The sequence below is a fragment of the Taudactylus pleione genome, unplaced genomic scaffold (assembly GCF_031769625.1).
Source record: "Taudactylus pleione unplaced genomic scaffold, aTauple2 ptg000447l, whole genome shotgun sequence".
NCBI lineage: Eukaryota > Metazoa > Chordata > Amphibia > Anura > Myobatrachidae > Taudactylus > Taudactylus pleione.
In genome coordinates this window covers 6088918-6102665 of record NW_028284849.1, presented here as the reverse complement: position 1 = coordinate 6102665, position 13748 = coordinate 6088918, and the positions used below count along the sequence as shown (strand labels likewise).

Below are 13748 nucleotides of genomic sequence, written 5' to 3'. Positions count from 1 at the left end.
AACTAGTGATGTATAATGATATGACATATATAACCATAACTAGTGATGTATAATGTTATGTCATATATAACCATAACTAGTGATGTATAATGATATGTCATATATAACCATAACTAGTGATGTATAATGATATGTCATGTATAACCATAACTAGTGATGTATAATGTTATGTCATGTATAACCATAACTAGTGATGTATAATGATGTTATGTATAACCATAACTAGTGATATATAATGATAAGTCATATATAACCATAACTAGTGATATATAATGATATGTCATGTATAACCATAACTAGTGATATATAATGATGTTATGTATAACCATAACTAGTGATATATAATGATATGTCATGTATAACCATAACTAGTGATGTATAATGATGTTATGTATAACCATAACTAGTGATGTATAATGATATGACATGTATAACCATAACTAGTGATATATAATGATAAGTCATATATAACCATAACTAGTGATGTATAATGATATGTCATATATAACCATAACTAGTGATGTATAATGATATGTCATGTATAACCATAACTAGTGATATATAATGATATGTCATGTATAACCATAACTAGTGATATATAATGATATGTCATGTATAACCATAACTAGTGATGTATAATGATATGTCATATATAACCATAACTAGTGATGTATAATGATATGTCATATATAACCATAACTAGTGATGTTTAATGATGTCATGTATAACCATAACTAGTGATGTATAATGATATGACATATATAACCATAACTAGTGATGTATAATGTTATGTCATATATAACCATAACTAGTGATGTATAATGATATGTCATATATAACCATAACTAGTGATGTATAATGTTATGTCATGTATAACCATAACTAGTGATGTATAATGATGTTATGTATAACCATAACTAGTGATATATAATGATATGTCATATATAACCATAACTAGTGATGTATAATGTTATGTCATATATAACCATAACTAGTGATGTATAAAGATATGTCATATATAACCATAACTAGTGATGTATAAAGATATGACTGGTGATGCATGATGACATCCATAACACCCCCTCCCCCCAATTCCTTAGTCTGTCAGGAAAGAAAAAAAAATTGTTAAGAAACGAGAAACAATTAAAACTTACAGATAAAAACTAGAGAGGAATTGGTCAGGATCACTAGTCTAACGTTATACAGTATTACAAGGACAATGCAGATTAGGGAGGACAGGAGATTACAGGGATTGAAGGTAATATACTGTAATGATGATACATTGTTGCAGAATAAAACAGTCATTCCAGTCTCTCTCAGCTCAAATCAGAACATCTGGGTGTTGTACAGAAAAACTGAGCGATACATCTGCTATTCAATAGAGTAGTAATACTACTAATACTAATTATAATAATAATAATAATAATAATAATAATAATAATAATAATAATAATAATAATAATAATAGTTCTATTAACAATAAAATAACAATAATAACAAAAACAATGCCAATAGTAAAATATGTTGTGATAATTATTACATAAAAAAGAACCATATATATATATATATATATATATATATATATATATAGCTGTATCTATCTATCTATCTATCTATCTATGTATCTATCTATCTATCTATCTATCTATCTATCTATCTATCTATCTATCTATCTATCTATCTATCTATCTATCTATCTATCGGGTAAGCTGGCAGCACTTCCCCAGTAGGACAGATGGGGAAGGAAGAGAGGGCTCAGGCATAGCTGGGGTTACACTACTGACCCCTCCCTCCACCCCCCACAATCCCAGTCCCTGCTCTCACACCTATTATCGGATATAACAGCCATAGAACAATTAGACCACAGAGTCGGGGGGACATAGAACCGGTGCTTTTATTCTTGGAGTGCAGACTGGACATAATAACCTTTATTTCTACATAGACTTATTCCAAAATATTCCAATAATTCTAATTCAGGACAAAATAATACGGTTGAATATGTCCGTAAATTAAATAAAATCAATTTCACGTTTTTTTGTTTTTTTAAAAAAAAGGTAAAATCTGGAAAAAAAATAAAGAAAAAAACCTGGAAATAAAATATCGACAATAATGGTGAAGAATGAAACACGTTACAGAGCCCGATGTTACCGGTATTGTGATGTGAGATATCTGCTTATATAGCGAGCGTGCGATATGAGAGCCGGGTGCGAATAACTGCGGATCTCAGTGTAAAGTGGGGATATAATAAGTAACTCTGCAAAGTAACTGGTCTCCTACTCTCCTGCCCCATCCTCCTTTAATGGTCAGCATCAAGGACACCTCACAGTCCCGTATAGACAACGAAAATAAGGTTCTGGAAGCCTGCTGCTCTCCAGCTGCTGTGGAACCACTAGCCCCAGCAATCCACCACAAGAAGTTCCAAACAATGCTGGGACTATAGTTCCACAACGCCAGGAAGAATAGAAGTAATGCTGGGGCTTGTGGTTCCACCATACCTGTAAGTAATGCTGGGACTAGTAGCTTCACACCACCTGGAATCAATGCTGGGACTTGTAGTTCCACAGCTCCTTGCTATAATATGAGCTGCCTCTATTTGGGCAGTGCTGGTCCTGTGACAGCCAGGGGCAGGTAGGAGAGGATAGGGAGACCGATCTGGTAAAACCTGCCCTGTACTTGGGAGTCGATCATTAGGGAGGCATTGAACACAGGGCAGATGCCGGGATTATATCTGTAGCCACCTGCTAGGCAGTCCCGGGTCACCTTACCCACAGTAGGCAGCACAGCTCCCCCTCTCCCCCTGGCTGTCTGGGAGCTCAGGATGCTCTCTATGCTGAAACTCTTGGAGAGCTTTGGGGGAGCATCCTCTGTGGCCTTAGGGTTCTGGCCTGGGGCCCGATGTTCCTTGGTGCTGGATGGCCTGGCATCTTCCAAGTCGTTATCTAACCCCAACTCTTGTACATCCTTCCGTGGACTTTCCTCCTGCAGCACCTGAGATCTTCTCCCATCCTGGACTGCAGATAAGGGCTTCTGGTCAGGTAGCAGTGGGACAGGTAAGGGCCCCTGGTCTGGTAGCAGTGGGACAGATAAGGGCCCCTGGTCTGGTAGCAGTGGGACAGATAAGGGCCCCTGGTCAGGCAGCAGTGGGACAGACAAGGGCTTCTGGTCAGGTAGCAGTGGGACAGATAAGGGACCCTGGTCAGGCAGCAGTGGGACAGATAAAGGACCCTGGTCAGGCAGCAGTGGGACAGATAAAGGACCCTGGTCAGGCAGCAGCGGGACAGATAAATATATGGAAGCTGCACACCTCTGTGGATTCTCCATTAGAGTGACAGAGGTCACCTGTGGGTGGCTACACTCTGTCCTCTGCCCTGCAGAGACACCTTCCTCATCAGAGGAGGACAAGTCCCCAGCACAGTCCATCCTGCAGTCAGGACTCTGAGTTCCCAGCAGGAGCCCACCAATGACTGGCCTCTTGTAGGTAGCTCCTCTGGCTGGCTCTGGCTTGTACCTGGCCCCCTCCTGGGGTAGCAGGGGTTTGGGCTTCCTTTTCCTGCGTCTAAAGTTGCCATTTTCAAACATATCCAGACTTTTGGGGTCCAGGGTCCAGTAGCTGCCTTTGCCAGGTCTGCCCTTCTCTCTTGGCACCTTGATGAAGCAGTCATTGAGGGAGAGGTTGTGCCTGATGGAGTTCTGCCAGCCCTGCTTATTGTCGTGGTAGAATGGGAAGCGGTCCATGATGAACTGATAGATGCCACTGAGGGTCACCTTGTGGTCTGGGGAGTCCTTGATGGCCATGGCTATTAGGGCTATGTAGCTGTAAGGTGGCTTCTGAGGAGGGTCCTGCCTGGAGATGACACTGGAAGTGGCAAAGCCCAAGCTGGGCATGAGTGCCGTCTCTGCCCCATACAGGTAGAGCAGAGGGGGCCTGGGTAAGTCACTGACCAGCTGAGGTATCTGGCTGCTGTAAATGCGGCTCATTCTGGAGGAGGAGAAGAGGGAATCTGCAGCCTGAGTACCAGCACCCAGCCTTCCCCAGCCTGCTCTCCCTCTGTCCCTTCTTCATAGCTTAAAAATGTTAAATAATTGTTGTAAGTTTGCTATTTTGTGTTGACTTAGCGCTGGAAAATAAATTGTCTATGATAAACAGTCCTCCTATTCCCAGCCCACCCACATTAATTACAATTTCATTGCAAAAGCAAAAAAAAATAAAAAAATCAGAAAGTTCTCCCCACGTGTCTCCACAGTACCAGCCAATGGGGTCCTGCTGCTCCCCCCATTTGTTTGGGGAATTAGCCTGTTGATAAGCCTGCCCACCCAAGTTGAATCAAGCTGTGTTTATTTGGAATATTTTCCGGGCACCCAATACATAAACTCACTGATCTGCTGTTTGAAATATCACGTCCACCATTGACACAGGCAGCAGCACATTGCAGAACCCCAGGCAGCCCCTGCTCGGTGCAACTGCTGCAGAGCTTTGCCACTAAAAATAGACTTATCATGAAATGTTATCCTCCAGTATCAGGAGAGAGAGAGAGAGAGAGAGAGAGCAGCTCCTGTTACTACAGGGAGTAAGGATTTCTGGGTTTAGCCACAATGTATCTCTATGCATGGACCACAATTTGCCTTTTTATAGGATCACTTATAACAGGACAACAATGTATCAGTGAGATGGGCAGGATAATACAATATTGTCTGTTTCAGGTCTGCCCCAAGGTCAAACAGGGCACAGCAACCATAATATATAGAGGAACAAGTCACAGTAACAAGGGGATGGAGTTTTGTGCAGGAACAGAGCTCTCTTTTATATTAATGTTCTGCAGATCTCAGAGACTGAATCTGATTATTTGTGTAGAGTAAAAGGACCCAGAAGATGAATAAGGGAAATGCAGTTGTTTGGAGTTTATATGGGTCCATATGGTAACGTGAATGAGTCCAGCTTTGGATAATTGTCAATGTTTATTGGGAAATGCATTAATGAATCAGTAGTGAATAATTGGTGCTGCCTCACATCACTCCTGGACATAATTATAATTAGCCACCATGCAGGGGAGTAGTAGGAGAGGAGGGGTCCGTGTGCATTCCCCATCCGGGACCCCCTCCTCTCTTCCCAGGGACTAGTCTGTGTCTACTGCGCATACGGAGGTCGCCAGGGAAATGGCGCGGCTGCCTCACTGCGCACGCGCAAAACACTGGAACAAAGGCCGCGCTGGCCATTTTCTGTCATTTTGTGCAGGGCTGAGACACCCGATGCGGGACCTCGGAGAGGTAAGTATTAGATAATATGGGGGCAGGGTGTACGGTGCGGGGCCCCCCTGGACCCAGGGGCCCGTGTGCTCCCATTATTGATATGCCCCTGCCACCAGTGATGGTAATATTATCCACTGACATATAATGAATGGGGGACTCATACATTCCTGATATACTGGTGGGATAATGTCCGGGCCTATTGGTAGGCGGATCAGTAGCCCCTCTGGCCACTCTGTAAGCACAATCCTCATAAATAGATCAGAGCTTCCCCATAATCATGACAGGGATTTCAATTCCCAAATTTAGGGGTCTATTTACTAAGCCTTGGATGGAGATAAAGAAAACGGAGTTAAAGTACCAGCCAATCAGCTCCTAACTGTCATGTCCCAGGCTGTGTTTGAAAAATGACAGGAGCTGGTTGGTTGGTAATTTTTCTCTGTCCACTTTATCTCCATTCAAGGCTTAGTAAATAGCCCCCATAGAAATAAAACCTTTATATGTACTAACATATTATCCTCAGCATCTGCTGTCTGGGGGCTGTGATGATAATTCTAAGAGTGGACGGGAGGAGGGGGAGGAGGGCGGCTTGCTGTATATACAGAGAACATGGGGTGGAAGCTCACAAAAATGTGGCAGCATGCAGTGAGTATATTGTGAATGAGTTTATGAATAAAAAGATGCTCTGACAACCAAATGAATGGGACACAGGGCCTGATTCAGAGCCGGACTCTCTTTGTGAGCGCTCGCTCTGAATCTGGGCAGCCTGTTTTTTTTTCAATCTGGCCTCCTGGCTGCTCGCCCTGCTGTGGGTGACCACCCACAGCTTTTGCGAGCGGCCAGTTGATGGTCTCTATGGTCACGACAATCGCGACCATCAGGCTTGCGACGAGACCCTTGTGGTAGGGTCTCGTTCCCGCAAGCCCCAGTGCCTAATAGGCCTTCCTTCGGGAACGCCTCCGTTTGGCCAGCCATCCCCCATGCCCGCCTACAAAACGGGGTGAGCTGTCGATCAACATCATCAGCCGCCCCGTTTTGTTGCGAGCTCCGGAGCGAGTGATTTCTCGTCCACTCCGGGGCTCGCGCAGTGCGCATAGCGCTCGCGAGCGGGTCTGAATCAGGCCCACAGTCCATTGTGCCCTTATGTATAACATGACATATTATGACATCGGTAAGTGATATAGAAAGTGTTATAAGGTTGGAGCTGCTGGTGACAATAACGTGTAACAGTGAGAGGGGGTCACCCCTGTGGGGCCTGTGGCAGCTGTGTTTACCCCTCAATCCCTGTGTAATATTTTCCACCAGCCTGTAATATGCCAACTCTTAATAATTCAGCCCCGTACAGATGACTTGTCATGTAACAAATGTATATTAATCTGGTTTGATGCCCCATTCCCTAGGCCAGGGTCAGAGATTCTGGGGTTCATTGTAGGGAGTCTCCAGGTAGGAACCCCAACACCTCCACTAGCTTTTGGGGAACAGATGAGTTTGCATTTCTGTGTGATTGCAGCAGGGTTATAGGGAGGGGAGTTGGCAGCCAGAGTGGAGTTTTATTATTTGTGAATGCAGGCTGTAGCCCATAATATGTACTTTCCTGTTTATAACACAGAGGGGGATTATAACAACTTTACAAGTGCGCACAGCTGGGCAGTGATTACATTATCCATGTGTGATGATTTTCTTATAAACCTCCGACGTTCCCAACTCATTTTACTTTGTAATCAAGGTATTGGCCCCCCTTCCCTCACAGATGTGCCCATGGGGGGTGGTCCTAAGCAGCTTGTATACACTACATAAATGCGTATTCACTCCGCCGCCAAGGGACCACTAGTAGTATTGTCCGGTCGGGTCTAGTTAATCACAGGAACCACTGAGAACAAAACTATTTTCAGATTAGAGTTGGACATACGTCAGTTTTATTTGCATAAAATAAGCGTTCCTGTACTGCACATGTGCACCAACAATGCCGAGGCACGCCCTGGAGGCTCCTTATGGCTGGAGAGTCAGGACAGGGACGAGAAGGCATGACTGTGGGCCTAGCACAGTAAGTTCAGGTAATGGTGACACAAGTAGGCCGGGTGCAGACAAAAGGAATCCTCAGTACCCAGGTTTTTATTTCCCCTGTTCTTAGAAAAACTATCACCCTTTTTTTTTACCACTAAGTGCCTCACTGCTTTCATACTATTGGCTGGATCAGGTTGCACCCAGGAAGCACTTGCTGGAGTGAATATCCTGATTTGGAAGATGGACTAGAGCCAAAATATATATATATATATATACTAGGGGTGTGCACCGGCCACTTTTCGTGTTTTGTGTTTTGGTTTTGGATCTGGATCTTTCTTCGTGTTTTGGATCTGGATTGGTTTTGCCAAAACCACCCTTCCGTGTTTTGGGTTCTGGGTTTTGTGTTTTGGATCTGTATTTTTTTGAAAAAAAGCATAAAAACAGCTAAAATCACAGAATTTGTAGGTTTTTCTGCTCCTATGCTATTATTAACCTCAATAACCTTAATTTCCACTCATTTCCAGTCTATTCTGAACACCTCACACCTCACAATAGTGTTTTTATGTCCAAAAGGTTGCACCGAGGTAGCTGGATGACTATGCTAAGCGACACGAGTGGGCGGCACAAACACGTGACCCATCTAGGAGTGACACTGCAGTGGCAGGCAGGATGGCAGTTAGAAAAACTAGGCCCCAAACTGTACATAATGCAAAGAAAAAAAGAGGTGCAAGATGGAATTGTCCTTGGGCCCTCCCACCCACCCTTATGTTGTATAAACAGGACATGCACACTTTAACAAATCAATCATTTCAGCGCCAGGGTCTGCCACACAACTGTGGCTGAAATGATTGGTTCGTTTGGGCCCCCACAAAACAAGCTGGCAATTAATGTGTCCCTGCACAAACTGGCTCTACGGAGGCAAGATGTCATCCTCATCCTCCTCATCCACCGATTCCTCACCCTCTTCAGTGTGTACATCCTCATCCTCACAAAGTATTAACTCGTCCCCACTTGAATCCACCACCACAGGTCCCTCTGTACCTTCTGGAGGCTGGTCTCCCTGGAAGAGCTGATAATTCATTTTGATGAACATCATCTTCTCCACATTCTGTGGAAGCAACCTCCTACGCCTTTCGCTGACAAGGTTCCCGGCTGCACTAAACACTCTTTCGGAGTACACACTGGAGGGGGGGCAACTCAGGTAAAATAGAGCCAGTTTGTACAGGGGCCTCCAAATTGCCTCTTTTTCCTGCCAGTACAGGTATGGACTGTCTGACATGCCTACTTGGATGCTGTCACCGATGTAATCCTCCACCATTCTGTCAATGGTGACAGTATCATATGCAGTGACAGTAGACATGTCAGAAATTGTTGCCAGGTCCTTCAGTCCGGACCAGATGTCCAAACTTGGTCCTGCCTGCCCTGCATCACCGCCAGCGGGTTGCTTAGGATACCTAAGTTTTTTCCTGGCAGCCCCAGTTGCGGGAGAAAATGAAGAAGGAGCCGTTGACGTGTCACGTTCCGCTTCAGCTGACAGTGTGTTCACCAGCAGGTCTTTGCACCTCTGCAGGCTTGTGTCGGCCGGAAAGAGAGACACCACATAGGCTTTAAACCTAGGATCGAGCACGGTGGCCAAAATGTAGTGGTCTGATTTCAACAGATTGACCACCCTGGAATCCTGGCAAAGCGAATGAAGGGCTTCATCCACAAGTCCCACATGCCGAGCGGAATCGCTCCGTCTTAGCTCCTCCTTCACTTTCTCCAGCTGCTTCTGCAAAAGCCTGATGAGGGGAATGACCTGACTCAAGCTGGCAGTGTCTGAACTGACTTCACGTGTGGCAAGTTCGAAGGGCTGAAGAACCTTGCACAACACGGAAATCATTCTCCACTGCGCTTGAGTCAGGTGCATACCCCCTCCTTTGCCTATGTCATAGGTGGATGTATAGGCTTGTATGGCCTTTTGCTGCTCCTCCATCCTCTGAAGCATATAGAGGGTTGAGTTCCACCGCGTCACAACCTCTTGCTTCAGGTGATGGCGGGGCAGGTTCAAGAGTGTTTGCTGGCGCTCCAGTCTTCGGCACGCAGTCGCTGAATGGCGAAAGTGGCCAGAAATTTTTCGGGCCACCCAAAGCGTCTCCTGCACGCCCCTGTCGCTTTTCAGAAAATTCTGCACCACCAAGTTTATTGTGTGAGCAAAACATGGGACGTGCTGGAATTTGCCCAGATGTAATGCCCGCACAATATTGGTGGCGTTGTCAGATATCACAAATCCCCAGGAGAGTCTAAGTGGGGTAAGCCACTGGGCGATGATTTCCCTCAGTTTCTCTAAGAGGTTGTCGGCGGTGTGCCTCTTACTGAAACCGGTGATACACAGCGTAGCCTGCCTTGTAACGAGCTGGCGTTTCTGAGATGCTGCTACTGGTGACGCTGCTGCTGTTGCTGCGTAAGGTGATACATCTACCCAGTGGGCTGTCACAGTCATATAGTCCTTAGTCTGCCCTGTTCCACTTGTCCACATGTCCGTGGTTAAGTGGACATTGTGTACAACGGCATTTTTCAGGACACTGAGGACACTTTTTCTGACGTTTCTGTACAGTCTCGGTATCGCCTGCCTAGTGAAGTGGAATCTAGACGGGATTTGGAACCGGGGACACACTACCTCCATCAATTGTCTAAATCCCACTGCACTAATGGCGGATACCGGACGCACGTCTAACACCAACATAGCAGTCAAGGCCTCAGTTATACGTTTTGCTTCAGGATGACTGCTGTCGTACTTCATCCTCCTCGCTAAGGACTGTTGGAGGGTCAATTGTTTAGTAAAAGTAGTGGTGTTCCTACTTCCTCTCTGGGATGATGAACGACTCCCAGCAGCAGCAGCAACAGCAGCAGCGGCAGCAGTAGGCGTAGCAATGCAGGATCCTCCGGAGGAATCCCGGATAGGAGAGTCAGTCATGCCAGTGATATGGCCTGCAGGACTACTTCCGATCCTGACTAAGGAGGAAATTGACGAGGAGGGAGTTGACGGTGTGGTTTGCAGGCGCTTGGATACAACAGGACAACGGGATTTAGGTGTCCCTGGACTGCTTACGGTCTGAGCCAAAGTTTCTGAACTTGACAGTAACTTTTTATGAACGCGCTGCAGGTGCCGTATAAGGGAGGATGTTCCTAGGTGGTTGACGTCCCTACCCCTACTTATTTCACCTTTACATATGGTACATATGGCAAGACAGTTGTTGTCCGGATTTGGATAGAAATATTGCCAGACCAAAGAGGTGGAATGTTTGGTCTTCTGCCCAGGCATGACCGTGATGGGCTTTTTCATCCCACGGACAACAACTGTCTCCCCCGGAGCCTGATTTAAACAAACCACATCACCATCAGAATCCTCCTCGCCAACTTCCTCCTCAGCGCCAGCTACACCAGTATCCTCATCCTGTTGTACTTCAACAGTGACATCTTCAATTTGCATATCAGCAAGTGGACTGTGGGTGCTCCTTTCAGCACTTGCAGGGGGCGTGCAAATGGTGGAAAGAGCCACCTCTTCCCGTCCAGTGCTGGGAAGGTCAGGCATCGCAACCACCACCACACTTGGACTCTCTTTGGGGATTTGTGATATCTTCTTAGAAAGCACAGTTCTTCGCTGTGCTTTTGCCAGCTTAACTCTTTTGATTTTTTTAGTGGGAGGAGGGCTTCCATCGTCATGTGAAGCTGAACCACTAGTCATGAACATACTAGGGATCGACCTTAGCCGTTCCTTGCCACTCCGTGTCATAAATGGCATATTGGCAAGTTTACGTTTCTCTTCAGCTGATTTAAATGTCTTTTTCAAGGTCATTTTCCTGAACTTTGCCATTTGGGATTGTATGTGCCCTCTACTATGACATTGGGCATCGGCCTTGGCAGACGACGTTGATGGCATGTTATCGTCTATGTCATGACTAGTGGCAGCAGCTTCAGCACTAGGAGGAAGTGGTTCTTGATCTTTCTCTATTTTATTTTTATCGGAGAAAGTTTGGTCCTCCATTTATGTTATATCGATTTGATATATACGTGCGGCTAAACACAGAAAATAAATTTTTTTTTGGTTCGGACTGGAGTGTACTTTGTGGGTTACAGCACCCTTTAACGGTCAAGCCAGCCGGCCCTTTACTTATGACACAGGCGCACTCTTGGCACTACTTTGTTGATGCACGTGCGGCTACTGCGCACACAATTCACAAACACAGAAAATAATTTTTTTTTGGTTTGGCTTTGGACTGGAGTGTACTTTCGGGGGTTACAGCACCCTTTAACGGTCAAGCCAGCCGGCCCTTTACTTATGACACAGGCGCACTCTTGGCACTACTTTGTTGATGCACGTGCGGCTACTGCGCACACAATTCACAAACACAGAAAATAATTTTTTTTTAGGTTTGGACTGGAGTGTACTTTCGGGGGTTACAGCACCCTTAACGGTCAAGCCAGCCGGCCCTTTACTTATGACACAGGCGCACGCTTGGCACTACTTTGTTGATGCACGTGCGGCTACTGCGCACACAATTCACAAACACAGAAAATAATTTTTTTTTGGTTTGGCTTTGGACTGGAGTGTACTTTCGGGGGTTACAGCACCCTTTAACGGTCAAGCCAGCCGGCCCTTTACTTATGACACAGGCGCACTCTTGGCACTACTTTGTTGATGCACGTGCGGCTACTGCGCACACAATTCACAAACACAGAAAATAATTTTTTTTTAGGTTTGGACTGGAGTGTACTTTCGGGGGTTACAGCACCCTTAACGGTCAAGCCAGCCGGCCCTTTACTTATGACACAGGCGCACGCTTGGCACTACTTTGTTGATGCACGTGCGGCTACTGCGCACACAATTCACAAACACAGAAAATAATTTTTTTTTGGTTTGGACTGGAGTGTACTTTCGGGGGTTACAGCACCCTTTAACGGTCAAGCCAGCCGGCCCTTTACTTATGACACAGGCGCACGCTTGGCACTACTTTGTTGATGCACGTGCGGCTACTGCGCACACAATTCACAAACACAGAAAATAATTTTTTTTTAGGTTTGGACTGGAGTGTACTTTCGGGGGTTACAGCACCCTTAACGGTCAAGCCAGCCGGCCCTTTACTTATGACACAGGCGCACGCTTGGCACTACTTTGTTGATGCACGTGCGGCTACTGCGCACACAATTCACAAACACAGAAAATAATTTTTTTTTTGGTTTGGACTGGAGTGTACTTTCGGGGGTTACAGCACCCTTAACGGTCAAGCCAGCCGGCCCTTTACTTATGACACAGGCGCACGCTTGGCACTACTTTGTTGATGCACGTGCGGCTACTGCGCACACAATTCACAAACACAGAAAATAATTTTTTTTTTGGTTTGGACTGGAGTGTACTTTCGGGGGTTACAGCACCCTTAACGGTCAAGCCAGCCGGCCCTTTACTTATGACACAGGCGCACTCTTGGCACTACTTTGTTGATGCACGTGCGGCTACTGCGCACACAATTCACAAACACAGAAAATAATTTTTTTTTGGTTAGGACTGGAGTGTACTTTCGGGGGTTACAGCACCCTTTAACGGTCAAGCCAGCCGGCCCTTTACTTATGACACAGGCGCACGCTTGGCACTACTTTGTTGATGCACGTGCGGCTACTGCGCACACAATTCACAAACACAGAAAATAATTTTTTTTTTGGTTTGGACTGGAGTGTACTTTCGGGGGTTACAGCACCCTTAACGGTCAAGCCAGCCGGCCCTTTACTTATGACACAGGCGCACGCTTGGCACTACTTTGTTGATGCACGTGCGGCTACTGCGCACACAATTCACAAACACAGAAAATAATTTTTTTTTTGGTTTGGACTGGAGTGTACTTTCGGGGGTTACAGCACCCTTAACGGTCAAGCCAGCCGGCCCTTTACTTATGACACAGGCGCACGCTTGGCACTACTTTGTTGATGCACGTGCGGCTACTGCGCACACAATTCACAAACACAGAAAATATATTATTTTTTTAGCACTTGGGGGGAGCACCCCTGATGGACAGAGCACCCCCTGGACAACACTACAGCACTCCTTTAGGACTGGGACACTGCACAGGACTTTGGAGTGGACACAGCCCCTATGGAGAACTGACTGCACAACACAGTCCAGCCAGCCCCTATGGACTTTGAAGTAGTGGACACAGCCCCTATTAACAACAGCAGCACAGCACAACACAGCCAGCCCCTATGGACTTTGAAGTAGTGGACAACAGCAGCACTACACTACACTACACTACACAGCCCTAACTCCCACCCTCCCTCTTCACTGTCCACAGCCGAGTGAGAAAATGGCGCCGACGTGTGTACCTTATATAGGATCCAAAACCCGCGAGACTCGGAAGGCGGGAAGATGACGTTTTGCCTCGATTTCAGATCCGAGTCAGGCGGGAAAAGTCGAGCCTGACTCGGATCGGACTCGGATCGGGGGGGCTCGGGGGGGTTCGGATTTCAGA

At 46.0% G+C, this 13748-nt stretch overlaps 1 protein-coding gene across 2 annotated transcripts; it reads right to left on the bottom strand.

The window, feature by feature from the left end:
- Window positions 1-2436: 2436 nt before the first annotated feature.
- FOXL1 (forkhead box L1) lies at window positions 2437-3978 on the bottom strand. Of its 2 annotated transcripts, XM_088447996.1 has the most exons (2): window positions 3247-3978; window positions 2437-3024 (listed from the first exon to the last, which is right to left on the bottom strand). In XM_088447996.1, the coding sequence occupies exons 1-2, from the start codon at window positions 3976-3978 to the stop codon at window positions 2590-2592; spliced, it is 1167 nt and encodes a 388-aa protein (XP_088304122.1). In that variant the 3' UTR covers window positions 2437-2589. The 2 variants fall into 2 exon arrangements, with proteins under 2 accessions (XP_088304122.1, XP_088304121.1); XM_088447995.1 differs by having other exon boundaries at window positions 2437-3978.
- Window positions 3979-13748: the final 9770 nt, after the last annotated feature.